Source organism: Ornithorhynchus anatinus, chromosome 16, assembly GCF_004115215.2.
Source record: "Ornithorhynchus anatinus isolate Pmale09 chromosome 16, mOrnAna1.pri.v4, whole genome shotgun sequence".
In the NCBI taxonomy this organism is placed as follows: Eukaryota; Metazoa; Chordata; class Mammalia; order Monotremata; family Ornithorhynchidae; genus Ornithorhynchus; species Ornithorhynchus anatinus.
Window position 1 is genome coordinate 40665172 of NC_041743.1, and position 21148 is coordinate 40686319.

The following is a 21148-nucleotide window of genomic DNA, read 5'->3' on the forward strand; positions in this document are numbered from 1 at the left end:
GCTCGTCGTCGTCATATTCTGCTAGATCGGAAGCTCTCTGAGGGCAGGGATCATGCCTACTTACTCTCTCGTATTCTCCCAGTCACTTAATATAGTGCTACTGCACGTGGCGAGCGCTCAGTCAATCCCATTGATGAGGATGATGATGATGGTCCAGGCTGAGTCTGTTGGGGACCAGGGATGGCACTAGACTCTTGGAGTCCAGTTTGAGACCAGACCCCACTGTAGGGTCAGCTTTTTGACCTCCTTTGCCTCCCCATCCCTAGCTGGGCTCTATGCCCACAGCGGGTGCTCAGTTCAGATTGAACCACCATGTAAGTAGAAGCACATCCTCTTCCCAAGCCTCTCCTGTCATTCCCCCCATCCCCTGACCCCCTCAACATGTGTCCTTCTCCCCCCTCCCTCTAGGACCCTCAGGCCAAAGCCCACTGTTGATAGCCCTGAGCGGGAACTACTCTGCTCCCCTGACAGTCACCAGTTCGGGGAATGGGGTTTTCCTCCGTTGGTCATCTGATCATGCCTACAACCGGAAGGGCTTTAAGATCCGCTACTCAGGTGAGACCGGAGCGTGAGGCGGCGGAGCCTGGGTTGAAGATAATGACTAAACCACCAGTCTTTCCTCCCTAATTCATCTGCCCATTGGGTAGTCCTCAATTATCCCAATGCGGACTACCGTGGTCGATCCTATCACCAGCCGGGAGCCTACCTGACCCGTGGCGTGTCCGATGGCTACTGTCTCCAAACTTCCCCAACTCACCAATGTCTCACCCTACCTCCTCGGTGGGGCCTAGGACCACCCTCCCCCCCCCCGACCTCCCTGGTTAGCGCAGATGATTGAGAGTTATCTGCTGGTCCTCCAGGTAAACCGAGGACACCATCTTTCTCTCCAGATTGCCTTTTATGTGGCCGAAGCAGATTCTCCATTAGTCTCTCTACAACGGGCAAGGTTGGGGAGGAAGGGTGGGTGCTGATAGAGAATCCTTAAATCGTTTCTGAAAAGCCCTCCTATCTGAACCCCGGATAGTTTCCCCGGGACCCAAGCTGTGATCGCAACTCCCACCAAGCTGGCGGGGGAGGAGTGGAGATGCCTTCATCACATTTAATTACCAACACAAAGCACAATAATTGCTTGCTCTTTCCTTGGTGTTTTCAAAGAATTATTTCAAATAACTTATTTGGAGGAATTAGTGAATTTTAATTACCTCAACTGCCTTAAGTCGCACCCTCATACATAAAATAAATTAATTACACATTAAGTGAGTTAATTAGTATTTAATTACTCAAGATTACTACAAAAATACTTCACCCGAGTTGGAGGGCGGGTGTGTTCTTAGGCAGCTATTAATAATCACTTTTTTAAAGCAAGTCCCTTTCTCACCAGAGGTTGAGGAACTAGAGTGTGGTCTGAGCGTGGGGCGGGAGACGGTGAAAGGGAGGAGAGGAGCGGCCGCCAAGCTGGGCCTATTCCTGTCACGTCCCCTCTTCCGGAAGAGGGGGAAGCTTCCCTCTAGGTCACCAGAAAAATGCCCCATTGCCCTCCGGAAGTGACCGACTCTGGAGAGAAGGCCGTCACCATGGATGAAAGCGATGGTCTTGGGTATCCTGGATTCCGCAAGCCCCTCCCCTCCACTGCCCCCATTAGACACCTGGCTTTGCCACCAGCCCACATGCAATCGGAACTTACCCCAGACAAGTAAATTTGCATGATGGATCGCCCTCTGTGCTGAGGGGCCTTGTCTCATCACTGGTCCGCTATCTGCTGGACTGGACCACGGTGGAAGCCCACCTGTCTTGAGCATCCCCTGACATCTCCCCTGCCCTCCTCCCCAGCCTGCGGTGTTTTCTCTTTCTCCCTTCCTTGTCCAGCTCCTTACTGCAGCCTCCCGGCGGCCCCCCTCCACGGCGCCGTCCTAGGCCAGTCCACCAACCTTCTGGGAGGCATCGTCCACTTCAGCTGCGACCCGGGGTACCGCCTGGTGGGACACAGCATGGCCACCTGCATCCGGCACCCCCAGGGCTACTACCTGTGGAACACAGCTACCCCCCTCTGCCAAGGTGAGCGAGTGCCCGGCGGGCCCCAGCCCTTCCCCACCCCCCGCCACCCACTCCCACCCCTCCGTGAGATCCATTTCCTCTTCCCTCCGAGGAATTCACCACTTCCTGCCTTTCACTCTGCCCCACCCAGATGCCTCTGGTTAGAAGACGTCCAAGCATTTGAAAATATGCCCATCAAGATCGGAGGCCACGGTCACTTCACTGGGGAAGGCCCTGGTTGGTGGGCTGCACGTTCACTCATTTAGGTCCCTGGGGCTCTGATGGATCACCGGCCTTGTCCGGGGCTGGCGACGCTGCCCGCTGGGCTGAAGGGGTCCTTCTGCCTCCCCACGGCCAGGGCAGGCTCAGTGGTCCAGGTTCTGGCATTCTGCCCTGTCGGTCTCCTACGTGGCAGGTCCGGGGTGGTTGGAGGCCGGCACCGGACCCTGGAGGAAGGGGCACAGGGAAAACTGAGACGTGGTCCCTGTCCTCGAGGCGCTGGCGGTCAGACCGGAGGAGGCAAGACAGATGCCAACGCTTGGGTATAAATTGAGCTACCCAGACGCACGTGTCAGACACGGAGATGCAAATCAGTTCAGGAGATGAATCTGATGGCTAAAGGGTGGCTTGAGAAAGTTACTCTTGGAAGGCTTCCTGGAGGGAGGTAGCTCTTAGTATTAAAGAAGTTCGTTAACCAGGATGGGGGAGAGGAGCAGCGTGGGCTAATGGAAAGAGCCCAGGCCTGAGAGTCAAAGGACCTAGGTCCTAATCTTGGGCTCTGCCATTTTCCTGCTCTGTGACCTTGGGCAAGTCACTTCATTTCTCTATGCCTCAGTTTCCTCATCTGTAAAATGAGGACTAAGTGCCCGTTCCCCTTCCCTTTAGACTGTGAGCCGACTTGATTTAACTTGTATCTACCCCCAGCACTTACCGCAGGGCTAGACACTCAAGTGCTTAAGAGAAGCGGCACGGTTCGGCGGAAAGAGCCCAGGCTTGGAGTCAGAGGTCACGGGTTCGAATCCCGGCTTTGCCACCCGTCGGCTGTGTGACTGTGGGCAAGTCACTTCACTTCTCTGGGCCTCCGTTCCCTCATCTGTAAAATGGAGGTTGAGACTGTGAGCCTCACGGGGGACAACCTGATTACCCTGGGTCGCCCCCAGCGCGTAGAACAGTGCTCTGCATATAGTAAGCGCATAATAAATACCAACATTATTATTCTCTGGGCCTCAGTTGCCTCATCTGTAAAATGGGGGTTAAGACTGTGAGCCTCACGTGGGACAACCTGATTACCCTGGATCTCCCCCAGTGCTTAGAACAGTGCTCTGCACATAGTAAGCGCTTAACAAATACCAACGTTATTATTACTAAGGATTTAGAAGCCTTCTCTGAGGAAGAAAGTGGAGGGGGAAGGGAGCAAAATAGCGAGCTTGACGGAGGAACCACAGCCTCATCTGCTGGCCATGGTGAGAAGAACCTGTAAGATGTTCCCCTTGGAACTCCAGCCACCCCCACACTAATAATCAGTCCGTGGTATTTATTATAATAATGATAATGATATTGGTATTTGTTAAGCGCTTACTATGTGCAGAGCGCTGTTCTAAGCGCTGGGGTAGATACAGGGTACTCAGGTTGTCTCACGTGAGGCTCACAGTTAATCCCCATTTTACGGATGCGGTAGTTGAGGCCCAGAGAAGTGAAGTGACTTGCCCGCAGTCACACAGCTGACGAGTGGTAGAGTCGGGATTCGAACCCATGACCTCTGACTCCCAAGCCCGGGCCACGATTTATTGAGCACTTACTGTGTGCAGACCACTTGGGAGAGTATAATATGACAGACGTTCCCTGCCCTCAATGCTTTGTGCCCTAGACAGTGGCTTAATTGTTACAGCATCTCCTTTCTCCTCTCCTAAACTCCCACCTCTCCCACCCTGACATTCCTGTAAGAAGCCCTGATCCTAAATTTCAAGACCTCCCAAGAGTCTACAGACTGCCTCAGTCTCCCAGCCCAGAATCTCCCCACCCTCGACTGTGGACCTAGCTATCATTCAGTCTGGCCTGCATCCCTCTAGCTGCTTTTGCATTTGTTGAGCACCTACTGGGTTCAGTGCACTGAACCAAGAGCCTGGGAGAGTATAACAGAAGCACAAAACACGTTCCCTGTGTACTAGGAGCTTCCGCTCTTATGGGGAAAAGGGGTTTCCCTCTAATATCAGTCCAGAGGATCAATCAGTGCTACTTATTGAGCGTTTACTATGTACTGAGCAACTTAGTAAGCACTTGGGAGAATACGGTACAACAGAGTTGGTAGACACGGTCCCTGCTCACAAGGAGCTTATAGTCTAGAGAGGGAGACAGACATTAAACTAAATGACGGATGTGGACGTAAGTGCCGTGGGGCTGAGGATGGAGTAGATATTAAGTGCTTGAACGGGACAGATCCAAGGGCAAGGGTGACACAGAAGGGAGAAGGGAGTAGGGCAAATGAAGGCTTAGTCGGGGAAGGCTTCTTGGAGGAGACCACCTTTATCTCCTTGGATGATTATTGGGGAAGTTGGAGGTGGGGAGATTGTGCACGTCAATCAGATTTTCATTTCCCTCTCCTTCTCAGCCATCTCCTGCGGCATTCCCAGAGCCCCCAAGAACGGAATTGTCTTTGGCAGAGAGTACACCGTGGGGACCAAGGCCGAGTACTACTGCAACGAGGGCTTCCATCTCCCGGCGGGGGAAGACTCTTCGTCCGAGTGCCTGCAGTCGGGGCTGTGGAGCAACGGCGATTCCCCACCCCCGTGCGTGGGTGAGTAGTCTTGCATATAAGTGCCGGCCCACAAAATCATCACCTGCCCCCGCCGCCCCCGGCACCCCAGACGCAGGCAGAGTTGTTTTGCCAGCATCCAGCGCAAGGGCCGAGGCAGGGAGGGGCTCTGCAAGCCGTTGGGCCAGTCCCTGGGTATAACTGCCCACGGGGTGAGCCTGGCACTGCCCACCAGAGTCAGAGGGGAATTGTGTGCCTGTGCGGAGCATTTGCCCGTGAGTGGGGTTGGTATGAAGGTGAGTTGTGGCCCATCCTGCCTTGCATTCCACCTCCAGCCATGGCCATGGGTTAGGTGGATGGTGGTTCTGAGGCTTGGCTGCCCCTTCAGCATCCATCCTTGGGGTTGGAGGCAGGACCTCCCACAGGACCCCCAGTTGCCCCCAAAGGCCCCCACAGCAAAATCAGGTAGTCTCTGCTGGCCCACCTAGAAAGCCAGGGACATGGCGGCGTGCAGAGGCCGGTGGGTGTTGGGCTGGGTGTGACCTCAGTTTCCCTCCTCCGCCCTGGGCTTGCAGCGGTGAGCTGTCCGGACGTCAGCAGCATCTCCGTGGAGCACGGCCGCTGGCGGCTGACCTTCGAGGTCCAGTACCAGTTCAACGCCCAGCTCTTGCTCATCTGCGACCCCGGCTACTACTACACTGGCCAGAGGGTCGTCCGCTGCCAGGCCGACGGCAAGTGGAGCATCGGAGACTCGATGCCAACGTGCCAGAGTAAGGCTGGGGTTCCCATGGGGGTGTGAGGGTCTCAGTCGTCCCCCCCCCCCACATCCCCCCACCCCTTCCCCATCACACTCTCCAGTGTGTTTGGGATCAGGATGATTTCAGTGCCGATCTGCCCTCGGGAGACACGGCTGAGCCTTCTGAACCCGGCAGTTCCCCAGACGTTCCCGCAGCCGAGGCCGGTGAATTGGGGAGCCCAGATCATCAGGCATCCCCTCCCTGTCTCCAGCCCCCTCCCTCCCCACCACCTGGGCAGAGAAACTTGGAGCGGGATTCCAGCACATTGGCTGCGCTGAGGTCTCTGGGGGCTGGGAACTAGTGATGGTGTGGTGGTGTGTTGGCAGCTGCTGCTGAAGATGTGTAATTCTCTACCAATTATCTCCCCCTCCCTCCTCTACCCAGCATGGCCTAGTGGAGCGAGCACAGGCCTGAGCCCACCCCTTGTCTACTGTGTGAACTTGGGCAAGTCAGTTAACATCTCTGGGCCTCAGGTACCTCATCTGTAAAATGGGGATTAATACTGTGAGCCCCATGTGGGCATGGAATGTGTTCAACCTATCTTGTGTCCAACCTGATTGACAGCCCAGAGCCACCAGTCCCCCAAGGGAAGGGGTAGCCTCCTGCCCTCAGGGGTATAGAGGGCAAGGGGAAGTAGACAAGAAGAAGGCCTCTCTCCCCACCTTATTCCTCTCTTCCTTTATTCCTCTTGCAACTGGAGGCTGAAGAGGCATGACAGGGGTGGGCTGCTGGTGGAGTTTGAGAGAGATGAAAGTCTACACTATGCTCTGGACTCCTAATCATGGAGGACATCGTTGAAGGAGGCAGGCTGGGTATCTCCCCAATCTACGGATGGGTACTCCGAGGTCCTAAAGAGGATTAAACCTGCCTCCGGTCTCCCCATAAGCCCACACGACCCACCCTCTGCTTCCCAACAACCTGCACCTGCCCCTCATGCCCACAGAGCAGCTCTGGCCCCGGTCCTACCCTCACCAGGCCAGAGCCCAGTAGCCCAGAGGGGTTAGAGTGCCTCCCTGGGACCCCTGTCCACGACACTGTCTCATTTGGTGCTCTGGGATCCCTTTCAGTAATCTCCTGTGGAGATCTCCCAACGCCCCCAAGCGGGAGCCGCATAGGGACCCTGGCAGTCTACGGGGCCACCGCCATCTTCGCCTGCAACTCCGGCTATACCCTGGTGGGCTCCCGTGTGCGCGAGTGTCTGGCCAACGGGCTGTGGAGTGGCACGGACGTGAAGTGCCTGGGTGAGTAACCCCTCCGTGTAGTCAGCCAGGTAGCCACCTACGCAACCTATCCGTGTAACCTAAGCAAGTATCCCATCCTCGTGACCATCCAGGCAACCTCTCTATATTACAAGGCCCGTCACCGCTCCGTATAACCGGCCGTGTAATAACCCACACAACCTATGTAGCCATCCGCTTAATTCATCTGGGTAGTCTCGGTGAGGGCGCTGTCCCCGTAACCTATCCGTGTAGCTAGCCGTGTAACCTAGGTGAATATTCCATCCGTGTAATCTGTTTGGGTAACCAACTGTGTAACACAGGCAGGAACCCCACTCCGTGTCACTATTCTTGTAAACGTCCACGTAACCATCCGTGTAATGTAGGCAAGTTTTCTCATCCATGTCCCCAGATTCCTTCAGGGCAGGCTCCTGGAGCTCTCCCCTTCTGTCCCCTGAGCCCAATGTCAAGAGGCAGGATGTTGTCTTATGGCTGGTTACAGAAGGCAGCTCAAGTGCTGCATTGCCCCAACTGTATAAAATAATACTGAGACTGGGCTTAGATCACAGCAAGAGGGTTTGCATTTAGACAGGCAGAAGAACTCCCTGGACCCCGGAGGAATTGAACCCCGGAGCAGGTGATAGAGGGAGGCCGAGGCGTCCCAGAGGGTTCAAGCATTCACCTGGCTGGAGGCGGGGGGCCGGACCAAGGGCCCTCTTGAGCCCCTTTCCGAAGCCCCTTCCCGTAAATGTTCTCTGCCCCTCCAGCCGGTCACTGCGGGACCCCTGACCCGATCGTCAACGGGCAGGTCAGCGGCGAGAACTACAACTACCGGGGCAGCGTGGTGTACCAGTGTCACCCCGGCTTCCGCCTGATCGGGATGTCGGTGCGCATCTGTCAGCAGGACCACCAGTGGTCCGGCCGGACCCCTGTCTGTGTGCGTAAGTATGTGGTCGGCTGCCCCCGGAGATCTGGCGTTCAGTCACTGGCCAGGTCCCAAGCTGGAGCAGCACCCGGGGCGCTCAGATGTAAGGTCCCCACTGGAAGTTGTGGATCACCTCGGCATCTCGGTGTCACAGCTCCTGGGCCAATCTGGGGGATTGTGGTTCCAAATCCCTGCCTCCCTTGACTCTGGACCTGAACAGGCAGCGGGTTGGCCAACCTCAGACTGGCCTGCCAACAGAGTCAAGGGGGACTAGGCTTGCAGTGGAGGAATACCCCACCCCCCAACCTTCCTAGTGGTGCCTTGGAACCCCCTGTGTGAGGGCATCTCCCTCCCCGACCTCAAAAGCCAAGGTCAGGCTGATCTCAAAGGAGAATGGGTCTGGGGAGGGCTGTGCCCTGTGTAGGTCCTCAAAGCAAGTGGGTGGGGACAGGCGGGGTGGCACACTGTGCAGACCTTAGGAGATAGGGTCCCGGCTCGATGACTGACTTACCTACGTGAACTCGACTGCGTACCTTCATCTCTTTGGTTCCCCAAATGTGAAGTGGGAGGGGACAGCCCTGCTCCCCCGGGGTGTCAAGATGGCAGATGAGGCCGCCGTTGGGAAAGCACTCTAGGAAGGAAGAGCACTAGGGGAAAGTCAAGATGCGAGGGCGGAGAGAAGCACATAACCCTGCGGCCCAGACCCTTCCCTGCTCCCCGCTGCTACTCACAAGAGGTGCGCTGGTCTGAAAAACCCCAGCAATGGAGACCACCCAGACCAGATTCCTGCCCAGTAAAGGGGACAGCCCGCCACCTCCCTGCTTCTTCCTCTCACCCACCCTCCAATACCTGAGTCAAGATTAGCAGAAACTGTGGATCCTGCCCCTCCCAGGAGGTTGCAGGTTGCAGTGAGCACAAAGTCTTTGAACACTAGTGGTCACTCAGAATCCACAGTGTGCAGGCCCTGTGCTGGCCGGCGGGAAGCGGCCCAGAGAGGAGAAGAACAGAGGCCTGCCCCCAAGAAGCTGTTAGAGGAGGCAGGAGGAGGAGGGGTGAGAGGCCAAGTTGTCATTCCCAAAGAGCATTCCTGGGCACAAGTGAGAGACGGGTGCGGACCTGAACCCCGTGACCTGCCCACTTGCCCACAGAGCCTCCTGCCTCTAGCCCTGGCAGTCAGATGTGCTCTCCAAATCCTTCCAGCTTAGGCACGCCAAGAATCCTGGAAAGAACTAAAAGCCTCAGTTCTTCCCATCTGGGGACCACTGGAATGGCTGGAGTGCTTGTATCATGTGGGATTAATCAGGGAAGGCTCCCTGGAGGAGGTGGGCTTATAGTAGAGATATAGTAGAGTCTGAAACTAAAGGCCCCAGGTGGAACGGGGACTGTGTACAATCTGATGGTCTTACATCTCTCCTGGCACAGTGCTCAGCACAGAGTATAAGCTTAATTAATGCCATCATCATTATTAGTAGTAGTAATAATAATAGTAATGGTATTTATTAAGCACTTACTAGGTGCAGAGTACCGTACTAAGCGCTTCGGAGAGTACAGCGGAACAGAGTTGGCAGACATGTTCGCTGCCCACAACGAGCTCACGGTCTAGACAGGGAGACAGACATTAATATAAATAAATAAGCACTTAACTATGTGTCAAGCACTGTATTAAATGCTGGGAGTAGATACAAGATCATCAGGTCAGAAACAGTACCTGTCCCACATTGGATTCACAGGCTGAGTTTCAGGGAGAGGCAGGCATTTCGGCCCCCATTTTACAGATGAAGAAACTGAGGTTTGGAAGGATTAAGGACTTGCCCTGGGCTCTTCTTCCTAGACCCCCACTGTCTCCCCGGCTTTGAGCTGGAGTAGTCATATAAACCCACAGCATAGATCCAGGTGGCCCTGATTCCTGTCTAGCGGCAAATCATTCCGTCTCTCCTGTGCATGCTCCCCCCAAGGGCCGGTCAGGGTCGGTAGGGAGGCAGGTTGGTCAAGGTCCCGGAGTTGTGACCTCCCCCTCCCCATTGCAGCCATCACCTGCGGTCACCCAGGCAACCCAGCCCACGGCCTCACCCAGGGGACCCAGTTCAACCTCAACGACGTGGTCAAGTTCGCCTGCAACACGGGCTACGTGGCGGAAGGGGCTGCCCAGGCACAGTGCCTGGCCAATGGCCAGTGGAGTAACGCACTGCCCATCTGCAGAGGTGAGTGCCCGTTCCCCTGTCCACTCTTGGCTCAGGGCCCTGAGGAGGGGTGGGAATTGGGAGAGGTGAACAAGTCGGGGGGGCACACTGGGGCATGGAAGGTGGACGCGGAGAGGCGGAAGAACCATCTTGGAGGGCCATGCTATGGAGGGCTGCGGCCTGGGTTTCTCCAACCAGCACAGCGGAGAGGCTTGAGGGTATACTTCAGGAGAGATGCCTGCCAGAGAGCACTGGGACACCCAGAGTGGAGACATTTACCATAATGGAGAGTGGGTGAGAGGGTGGGCCGGGGCCAGCTAGATGGTCAGGGGGCCCAGCGGGAAGAGAACTGGGGAACCCTCTGAGCTGTATGGAGGGCTGTCTTTACTCCAGTGGTAGCCAGGAGGCCAGGCTCCTTGGCATCAGCTAGATACAGTCAGAAGCCCCCCACCCCTGACCCACCATCTCTCTGCAACTGAAGGGAAATATGATGCCAGTAATGTCTGAACTCCGAGCGTGCTCTCCCCCGGCTAAGATGCGTCCACGAGGCGGGGGAAGGGCCAATGGGAGAACACCATCTGAGCACCAATCCCTAGGTCCCTGCCTTCCCCATCCCTCCCCTCTCCCTGAGGTGCCAGAGGTGCCATCCTGCCTGTCGCCCACCCCACTTAGCACCACCAGACAGCAAAGCCCCGCCAGAGCCATTTCTGAGCTCTGCAACCAAACTGCCATCCGCCTCCACGTGGAGAGCTGCAGGAAGAGGGCAAAACCCCACTGGCGAGGGGAGCCCATCCCCTTTGGATGCTTTGAATGTGTTGCTATGGCAACCAAGAACATTAGCAGAGGATTTCCTGCCTTTAAAAAAAAAAAAAAGCCCATCAATAACTTTGCCCGGCTGGAAAATCGCCAGCTGTGGGATCCGCGGGAACTATGGTGGAGAATTCAATCGATGCTATTTATTGAGCACTTACTGTGTGCAGAACATTATGTGTACAGAGCTCTTGGGAGAGTCCTATTCAACAAAGTTAGTAGACACGGTCCCTGCCCACAAGGAACTTAGGGCAAACTATCTAGAAGAGGGGTCTTGCAGGCAACCCTCAATTACCCGCTCTGTAGATTTTCTGCACCAGATTCTCAGAGGGTCCCACTGAGGGGCCTGCCTTCCCTACAACCTTCTCCCCACCGCCAGGCTCCCCCCATCAGGTGAATGGCTCTCCCCCATCTCCACCAATCCCCACCAGGGCCCCAGTCACCTCCCCTCTCTTTATTATCTGGGGTTTGGTTTTTGAAATGGTGCTGATAATTTAGAGTTGACTGTTCCGAGGCCCCCGCTGTGCTTAAAGGAGGGTAACACAGATTTCCCAAGGACCCAGGATGCTTCGCGAGAGGGCCCCAGGCCCCCGGAGCATCAGGCTCGCATTCTGCCATCTCTTCACGGGACCCCCTCCCCAAGTGAGATGAGACGGGGAAGTCTGCAGTCTTGAGTCTCACGACCCTTCCCCACCACGGTCGGCTTGCAGTCGTCAACTGTACAGACCCCGGCCACCGAGAGCACAGCGTCCGCCAAGTCCAGCCCAGCGAGGCTCCCCAGTTCAGCTTCGGAAGCACCGTGTCGTACCAGTGCAGCCACGGATACCACCTCCTGGGGACCCACGTCCTGTCCTGCCAGGGAGACGGCACCTGGGACCGGTCCCTGCCCCAGTGCCTCTGTAAGTGCTCCCCCTGCTCACTGTTCACCCCCATCCCCTGCCGGAGAATTCCCTTCTTAGTCCCTCTATCCCTAACCAGAGGATCCTCCTCCCTGCAACCTCCAATTCCATCCATTGGGCCTATTCCTAAAATGCAGCTGCTTCTGGAGTGGAGCAGCAATGCCCATTCGGTGTTCTAGGAGCAGAAATGAAGTATGCAAGGATGGGGTGTGCTCTACAGTTAATCGCTCAGACCTGAACTAAGCACTTAGGAGAGGACAGTACAACAGAATTACTAGAAACGATACCTGTGCAAGATGAACTTGTAGTCTAAGGGACCTAGAGAGAAGATGTGGACCTGAATTTCCTCTCTAGTTCGGGACGTAAAAACCATTCATTTACTAGATGGTTTTGGGGGGACCCAGATTATCAGTCAAGCAGTGGCATTTATTGACTGTGCAGAGCACTGAACTAAGCACTTTGGGGAGGACAAAAGATAAGTGGAATGATCCCTGCCCTTAGGAAACTTATGATCTAGTGGGAGAGAGACACTAAAATTAATGTCAGATGCACTTCTCTCCGGGAAGTAGAGGGTTGGACCAGATGACCTTTGGAAGTGACACCTAGGCTTCTAAGATATGGGTGTTGATGATGATTTTCTTAGTCCACGAGCCTCAGGGAGGACATGGGCAGTTTTTGACCTGATAATTTTGTGTCTACCCCAGCTTTTAGCACAGGACTTGGCCCATAATAACACTCAACAAGCACCACAACTATTATCAGCTACCACCCGGATTACCACGCGAGCAGTTTAGACAGGCCCCTGGTTTCAGGTCAGAGTCCCCGGGAGACGGGAGACCGGATGCCCACTTTCCCCAGGCTTCCTCCCGGACTGATCCCCGGCCCCCAAACGTTCTGCTTCCAGTGGTGTCGTGTGGCCACCCGGGCTCCCCACCTCATTCCCAGATCTCCGGGGACAGCTACACGGTGGGCTCCGTCGTGCGGTACAGCTGTGTCGGGAAGAGACGACTCATGGGGAATGCCACCCGCGTGTGCCAGCTGGATGGGCACTGGAGCGGCTCCCTTCCTCACTGCGCAGGTGCGGAGCCAGTGGGGGGGGAGGGAGGAGGACCCCAGGGGGCAGGTGGGAGGACAGAACAGGAAGGGGAGGACTTACCACTCCCCAGAATCCCAGCTTCTCTCAGCTTGCGCTAGCGGCTACAGGGCTCAGGTGCCACGGGTTCTGGAAACAATTCTCTTCAGCGTCTTGGGGAGGTAGATGTCTCGTCTACTTCGAGATGGTGAGTGGCCAGTGGCTTTTCTCTGTATAAAACCGCGGGGCCTTCCGGTTATGGCGGGGCCTCCGGTGGACTCTCAATTGGCTGAGCTGAGGAAATGGCTGAGCCAGGCTTTGGAAAAGCCACTCTAGCATTGCTTGGATTAATGAGCAATAACTTGCGGTGAATCCTAGATGTTTCTTTGAACTTTTGGACGGAAGTCCCTGGATGTGGAATTGTGCAGCAGATCCAGAGGGCCAACCGGAAGGGATGGGAAGGATGCAGAGGAAAAAAAAAAGTTGCGCTTTAAAGAGGGAACAGACCGTGGCTCGTAGGAGTCGTCGGGCAGGTGGTAGTGTCAGGCTGAAGGTTAGGAGGAGACCAGGGGGCCATCTGATGTCTCCAAGGGAAGAATCAGTTGATTGATAATATTGACTGAGCATTTATTCTGTGCAGAGCACCGTTTTAAACGCTTGGGAGAGCATAGAAGAGTTAGGAGACACGATTGCAGCTCTCAAGGAGTTGACAGCGAAGTGGATGTGAGGTTCTTGGTGGATTGCAATCAAATCAGTGGTATTTACTGAGCACTTACTGTCTGTAGAGCATTGTACTAAGCACTAGGGAGAATACAGCAGGGTTTGTAGAGATGTCCCCTGACCACGGTGAGCTTTCGATCTAGAGGGAGAGACAGAACAGACATAAAAGAATTTGGCTTGGGAGGAAAAATCACTGACCTTCTATTTAAAGGAGAGGGAGACTGCCACACAGAAAGAGAGAGGGAGAAAGAATGGAAAAAGAAAAAGAGGAACAGATCTGCTCTTCTTTGCTCAACTCTAATCATGATGGCATTTATTAAACGCTGAATAGGCTCAAGATAATTGGATCAAGCGATGAACTTTCTTTCTTGAAATGCTCAAAAGCAGAGACTGCCTTGTGTGTGTGTCTTTCTCTCCCTGTCTCTCTCCCTGTCTCTGTTTATGCAGCTGTCTCTGCTTTTCAAAGTCAAGACCCAAAAGCAACCGAGAAAATGAAAGTGGGGGAGTTTCTAAATCCAGGGTTTTCCATTAGCATCAGCGACTCCTTAATAGCAACAGCAGCTACGAAGGAATAAAAATGACATTTTAAAGTCACATCACTGAGAAAATGAGGCCTCGGGAGACATTTCAAACCAGCCTCCCCTAATGTAAAAGATGGCCCCATTTTCTCGGGCCATCAGTCATGGGGATCCAAAGGCAGGATCCTCACAACAGGGCAGGGGGCAGTGACTGCAGAAATGAGTGACTTCAATTCAGATGGGGAAGGAGCCTCTCTCCCTCCTTGGCGAGCAGGATGTCAAGGCCAAGCCCAGACCAGGACTACACAGTTGTTTAGATGCAAATTATCTTCAGCAGCATTCACTGAGCACTGACTGTGTGCAGAGCACTGTGGTGAGTGGTGACTGTTGTGCAGAGCACTGTACTAGAGGTCCTCTGCGTGCCCCTTTCTCCCAGAACTTCCTCGGCTTCTCTCTGCGATGCTTCCAACACTGGAAAGGCCCATGCCTTAAGTGCCCTCAGAGCCCTCAGACTGAGTCAAATTCAGTGCCAGCAGTGATTGCCGGCAGGGTTGGCATCTGCCAGTTTCGGAAAAACCCAAGACCCAGCCCTGGCAGACCCTGAGACCGGGGACCACTGAGATCCGTTGGCCACTGTGGTCCTGTGAGTCACTGGCCACTATGGTCTGGGAAAGCATTTCCCCATAGGACTCGTCTGAGGAGGCATCTTCAAAGTCTAGGACATGGCAAATGACAGCAGGATCTGACAGTGATTGACTGGAGGAGAGGAAAGGCAGCAGTTGCTCACATTGAGGGGAGAGAGGCCCAGCAGGGGATAATGGCCAAAAACAAAAGGCCTGACCAAGGTGATATTGTGCAGACCACAGAGGGAGAGCAATAAAGGAGAGGAGGGAGAGAGAGGGAAGGAGGAAAGGTGGAAGGGCTGACTTCAAAAAGGTACATATACGCATCTATAATTAATTTATTTATATCCATTTCTGTCTCTCCCTCTAGACTGTAAGCTCCTTGTGGGCACGGCACTTGTCTTCTAACTCTGTTGTATTGGAGTCTCCCAAGCGTTTAATACAGTGGTCTGCATACAGTAAGCACTCAATAAATATAATAGATTGATTGAACAGATCTGAGGGAATTTGCCAAGTTAGTTTGTGGAGAAGTTGTCAGTCCAGTGTCGTTCCAGCGAGTGGCAAGCAAGAAGGGCTGAGGGTAATCCCCACAGACAACCCACCTGCTTGTGAAAGCCTTGTATCTGGGAGGACCGGGTGTGGGGGCTAGGGGAGGGGGCTGAAAGAAATAGGAGGTGGACATTTTGGAGTTCTAAACCTCGTCCAGGTGACAGAAAATGGGTGGGAGCACCACTGCCATGTTCCAGCCGCCGGGGGCTCGTCTTTGAATCTCTTAATCCACGCTGAAAGAGGGGCCGCGTCCTCGAGAAACAGGGTGGCCACGTGGAAAGAGCAAAGGACCGGGAGTCAGGAGATCTGGATTCTATTCCTGACTCCATCCCTAGCCTGCCATGGGACCTTGGGCCAGTCCTTTCACTACTCTGTGCCTCAGTTTTCTCAACTGTAAAACGGCAATTAAGTAAATCTGGTCTCTCCTCCCCTTAGACTGTGAACCTCGTCTGATCTGACTGTATTGTAACAACAACAATAATAATAGTCATAATCATAATCATAATAATTGGTTTTGTTAAGCACTTACAATGGGCCAAGCACTGAACTAAGCCCCGGGGTTGATACAAGATCATCAGGTCCCGCATGGGACACGTAGTCTAAGTAGGAGGGAGAACAGTATTGAATCCCCATTTTGCAGATGAGGAAATTGAGGCACAGATAAGTGAAGTGATTTGCCCAAAGTCACACAACAGACAAGTGGCGGAGCCAGGATTAGAACCCAGGACCTCTGATTCTCAGGCCTATGCTCTTTCCACTAAGCCATGATGCTTCTCATGTCTAGCCCAGGGCTTAACACAGTGCTTGGCATATAGTAAGCACTTAACAAATACCACAGTTATTATTGTTATTATTATTAACTTCTGATCCTGAGCGGGCTGGTGGAAGAAGAGTAGTAGCAGCTCTGCCAGACTTGGGGAAAGTGAGGTGGGACGGACAATCAATCATCATCTGGGTAAACGGAGACCATTCATCTAGCCTGACGGCTGCGTGGATTTAAACCAGAAAAAGCCTCCGGGTTCCCTTTGGCCTGAATTTCCTGGACTCTTCTGGCTAAGGAAACTAGACCCTGGCGGTGCCCAAATAATTTGGGCTGAGTTGTATATGCCGGGATCTCTTTTAACTGGAATAGGCTCAGCCTGCCTCCATGTTATTCAGGCCCCAAAATCCACTTTAGCTAGAACCATAGAGGAGACATTGAGGCCTAATGGAAAGAACACGGGCCTGGGAGTCAGAGGACCTAGGTTCTAGTCCCAGCTCCTCCACTTGTCTGCTGTGTGACCTTGGGCAAGCCACTTCACTGCCCTGTGCCTCGGTTACTTCATCTGTATAATTGGGATTAAATCCAAATCCCTCCTATTTAGAGTTTGTGTCCCATGTGGGACAGGGACCTGATTATGTCGTAACTACCCCAGCGCTTAGAACTGTGCCTGGCACATAATAAGCGCATAACAAATACCAACTGAAAAATAAAAACCACCTAGCTTGGCTGGAGTGCGCCAGCCAGGGGTGCCTTGGTCCCCTTGGTGACACAAGGCGTGCCCTCTGCCGTGGTTGGCGGAAGCCCGGGCCGCCCCCTGCCCCCTGACAGCATCTGTGTGTGTGTCTGGCCATTAGGGAGCAGTGCAGGAGTCTGTGGAGACCCGGGAATCCCATCCCATGGAATCCGCTTGGGGGATCAGTTCAGCATGGACAGCGTGGTGCGCTTCAGCTGTGAGCCAGGCTATGCCCTGAGGGGGTCATCAGAGAGGACGTGTCACCCAAATGGCTCGTGGAGCGGCACACAACCCGAGTGTGGAGGTAACCAACCCCCACCCCCCCCCCCCCCCGCCCCCGGAGCAGAGCCACGAGGACAGAGACCGCTGAGGTCAGCATGGGTGGCCAGGGATGGGTGGGGAAGACTAGCGTCAGAGTCACGCTTGGGGCCAAGTCATTGTGAGTTTTTCTCAGAATGCAAGTCCCAACCATTGCCATCTGCTCCCCAACCCGATTGGCCCCCTGGCCGGCTGCTGCATCCACTGGCCCTAAGAGCTGATGCCTGGGAAGGAGTCTCTGGATCACTTCAGCCCCCCGGGAAACGTCTGTGAGGGTCAGAGCCTAGGGCGAGGGTGGGCAGAATGGCCAGGCTCTTGTTCCTGAGGTCTAAAAGAAGTCAGGCCAGGCCTGAACAAAAGGTGGCCTCAGTGAAGAGTGGGAGGGAGGAGAAAGAAAAAAACAACCTCCGGGTTTGGATTTCCTGGGACTCTGAAGGGTATCACTGAGATGATGGCTGCAGACACCTGCTCCTGTTCCATAGGCTCATGACCAAGGGAGGAGAGGAAGGAGAAAGGGAAGGAGGATGGGGCTTTGAGAAATGGGGATGGAAGCCATGCAGATCCAGTTGGCTGATGAACATTTTTCCCCTGGCCAGAGTAATTGATTCTTTCTGCAAGGCTGAGTTAAACTATAGCTGGAGTGACAACTAAATATGCCAAAAAAAAAATTGGAGAAGAAAGGAAATTAAAGACAAAACATAATCAGAGATCATCAATGACCTTGGGGATAACTCTGCCTGGCAAACTGAGCCTCCCCAAGGATCTTGAGAGAAGAAAAATCGATCGAGAAAACAAGCAGCAGGGATCACAGCAGAAATCGGGTCGGGCACTAGGGCTACGGGCTGCCTGGGATGGTGGAACCCTGGGGTGGGGAATATTTTCTGCACAGAGGCAGTTTCTCGTTGAAGAGTCTGTGCATCGCTATGATTAATACACTTGGGAGAGTCCCGGTGGGGGCACTTTTTCTCTCCTATCCACAATTCTGTTTGAATCGGGGGTGGGGGTGGGTAAAGGTCTGGGCATTCGTCACAGGACAGATACTCCGTTGTGATCCAAACCCCCCAAAGCCCATTGCCAAGGCATCGCCAATCAAAATGGGGGGTTCTGTAAAATTGGGGGTTCAGAATCTGTTCTTCCTCTAGATTAGACTGTGAGGCTCATGTGAGACAGGCTTGTGCTTGATCTGATAGTATGGTATTGGCTGTCCCCCTGCTATGGGACTGTTGAGTCTGACCCGCTCTTCCTTCCAGTTGTCTCGTGCGGCAACCCAGGGACACCCCGCAACGCCCGCGTCGTGTTCAGCGACGGCTTGGTCTTCTCCAGCTCCATCACGTATGAGTGCCGGGAAGGCTATTATTCCACCGGCCTGCTGAGCCGTCACTGTACGGTCAACGGGACCTGGACAGGGAGCGCCCCCGAGTGTTCCGGTAAGGGGGCAGTGTGTGGGAAACGGGGCCCGAGGTTCTAGGAGAGGGCTGCCAGGTCCTCAATGGGCCGGGCCCACCCGGGGCAGACCCAAGCAGGGTCAGACAGTTTAATGGACCTGGTACAGCCCTGTCCGGTAGCCAGCCCCCAGTAGGCGGCTTGATGCTGGGGGTTCGGAACCATTAGCTTGAGCTGTTGCCGACGGGGAATTTTTGCTATTTCACGACATCCACTCATCTGCCTCCTGATTGGCTGAGGTGCCCAATTGACTGACACCCGATGCTCGGGGTTGGCGATGGTTCTGGCCGCTCCCAACACCGGTTGGCTCTGCCTGGAGTGATTTCAGCTGATGTTTACTCAGTTGACCCAAATTATGCCTGCCCGTGCAGACACGGTCAGTGTGCTGAAGGCCCTCGTGGGCCTTCAGTGTCCGGTGTTTCCTACCCCATAGGTACACACAGAGACCGCTACTGAGTGGGCCGAGTCAGGGTGAGCCGGGAGAGCTCAGAGGAGGCCGTCCAGGCTCTGACCGATCCCAGCCAGGTCTCTTTTCTTTCCCAGTCATAAACTGTGGAGATCCCGGGGTTCCCGCCAACGGCATCAGGCTGGGGAGCGATTTCACTTACAACAAAACCGTGACGTACCAGTGTGTCCCGGGACACACGATGGAGACCATCAGGGCAGCCTCGCTCAGCTGTACCAAAGACAGGACCTGGAACGGCACCAAGCCGGTCTGTAAAGGTGAGGGAGGGGAAGGGCACGGGGGAAAGCAGGGGAGAGGGCACGTGATGGTTGGGCTGGCAGGAGGGGCCAGAGCAGCCGGGCAGGGTTTCCCGGTGGAGGTGGTTTTCCGGTGCTGCTGAGGCCCACTGCGGGGTCAGGAGGGGATGTGAGATTCTGGGCTATCAGCGCTCTGGCTGTTCTGGCAAACAGTCCTGTAAAATGGGGATCTGGTGAATTTCCTGTTCTCCCTCCCTCTTAGCCTGGGGGTCCCGGGAGGGTCGGAGACTGTGTCTAAACAGCCTGGTGGCCTCGTATCAAGCCCAGCGCAGAGCCTGGTGTAAGCTCTGAACACGTACCACGGTGACAATTCTCATTGGCAGCGATCCTGTGCAAAACCCCCCAAGCAGTGCCCAACGGCAGAGTGGTAGGCTCCGACTTCCGCTGGGGATCGAGCATCAGTTACGCCTGCGTGGAGGGATACCAGCTCTCGCTGCCGGCCATTCTGACCTGCGAGGGGAATGGGACCTGGAGCGGGGAGCTCCCGCAGTGTTTCCGTAAGCAGACGGTTTGCCCCCTTACCCTGGGGAGCGTGCGCGTACACACACACACACACACACGTGTCGGCATTTGATGAATGCGATTGATTGACTGGATGGGGAAGCTGAGGGTTTTGCTGTGAACCCGACTGCCTTCAGCAGTGCGCTGGCTCAGTCCCGGCTGAAGTTCTGTAGAACGACGGAGGGTCCATCCGTCTCTCTGGCCCGTTTTGCAGCTGTGTTTTGCGGGGACCCGGGGATCCCACCCCAAGGGAAGAGGGAGGACCGAGGCTTCTCGTACAGATCATCTGTCTCCTACTCCTGCCTGCCCCCGCTGATCCTGGTGGGCTCTTCCCGGAGATTCTGCCAGTCAGACGGCGTGTGGAGTGGCAGCCAGCCCAGCTGCATAGGTGAGGGGAGCATGACCTTCCGGCTGGGACCCGGGTTCAAGTCCTGACTCCCCCCTGCTGGGTGACCTTGGGAAAACGACACCCCCTCTCTGGGCCTGGCTCAGGCTGCCGAAGAACCCCATCTCGGTGCCTCTGATGTGGGGGTTCCCACCTGGCCCTCTGGAAGGGGCTGCGGGGGAAGGAGCGGTGGATCCTGTGGGGTGGGCCTGGGGAGGGAGAGGGAAGAGGAGACAGTTGGGAAAACTTTCTGATGAGTGATTTCTCTTCCACGATCCTTCCCACGCCAAAGACCCGACCCTCACCATGTGTGCCGATCCCGGCGTGCCGCAGTTTGGGAGTCAGAACAATTCCCAAGGTTTCCAGGTAATAATTCTCACCGGGCCCTGTGGATCGCTTCCTCCTTCCCTTTCTTCCCCTCTCTCCCTCCAAGCCCACTTCCTTCTTGTAAACTCCTTGAGGACAGGGATCCTGTCTATTAACTCTATTGTCCTCTCCCAGCACTCAGTACATTGCTCTGCGCAGAGTAAGTGCTCACTAAATACTATCGATGGACTGGCCATGGACCAGACCATCCAACCAGCCCCTCCTGAAAACAGAGCCCCACCTTGGACCATCAGGTGCCATCGGGGAAGGCGTCAGTGGCTTTCTAGACAAAGGTTTCAGATCCCTACGAAATGAAGGAAAGGAGAGGAAGCTCTGAGCTACATCTGACTGCCGACTGAATAGGAAGGGCCGGAAGGCCACTAAGGACAATCCGTAAGGAGAAGGGCTTTAGTTGCAGCAAGCAAGACTTGGCATAGGCACAAGGAAGAACTTCCCAGCTCTTGAAGGAAATCCATCCTGGAACAGACACCTGAGGGAGGTGGGAAAGCCCCCGCGTTGAAGGTCTCTAAACCCAGGACAGACTCACATCGGGCTGGGCTGGTTCGGGTATGAGACGGGGGCTGGATCTGATGACCTCGGGAGAGAAGTGGCCCCATGAGGAGGGTGTGTTGCGTTCTTTACTGCAGGTCGGAAGCCTGCTGTTCTTCAAGTGTCAGAAAGGTTACCTGCTGCAGGGCTCCACCACCAGGACCTGCCTCCCCAACCTCACCTGGAGTGGGGTCCAGCCAGACTGTGTCCGTAAGTTCCACCCACAGGCCCA

The 21148-nt window shown here is 54.9% G+C and overlaps 1 protein-coding gene across 1 annotated transcript in view; it reads left to right on the forward strand.

The window, feature by feature from the left end:
• Positions 1 to 21148, forward strand: part of CSMD2 (CUB and Sushi multiple domains 2) — a 299960-nt gene that overhangs the window by 269067 nt on the left and 9745 nt on the right. Inside the window, 16 exon segments of the mRNA XM_029080287.1 lie at positions 409 to 555; positions 1867 to 2055; positions 4643 to 4828; positions 5362 to 5556; positions 6651 to 6824; positions 7568 to 7741; positions 9753 to 9926; positions 11426 to 11614; positions 12519 to 12692; positions 16714 to 16896; positions 18161 to 18337; positions 18897 to 19076; positions 19439 to 19612; positions 19831 to 20004; positions 20294 to 20367; positions 21015 to 21126. Coding sequence (XP_028936120.1) covers positions 409 to 555; positions 1867 to 2055; positions 4643 to 4828; positions 5362 to 5556; positions 6651 to 6824; positions 7568 to 7741; positions 9753 to 9926; positions 11426 to 11614; positions 12519 to 12692; positions 16714 to 16896; positions 18161 to 18337; positions 18897 to 19076; positions 19439 to 19612; positions 19831 to 20004; positions 20294 to 20367; positions 21015 to 21126 — 2676 coding nt within the window.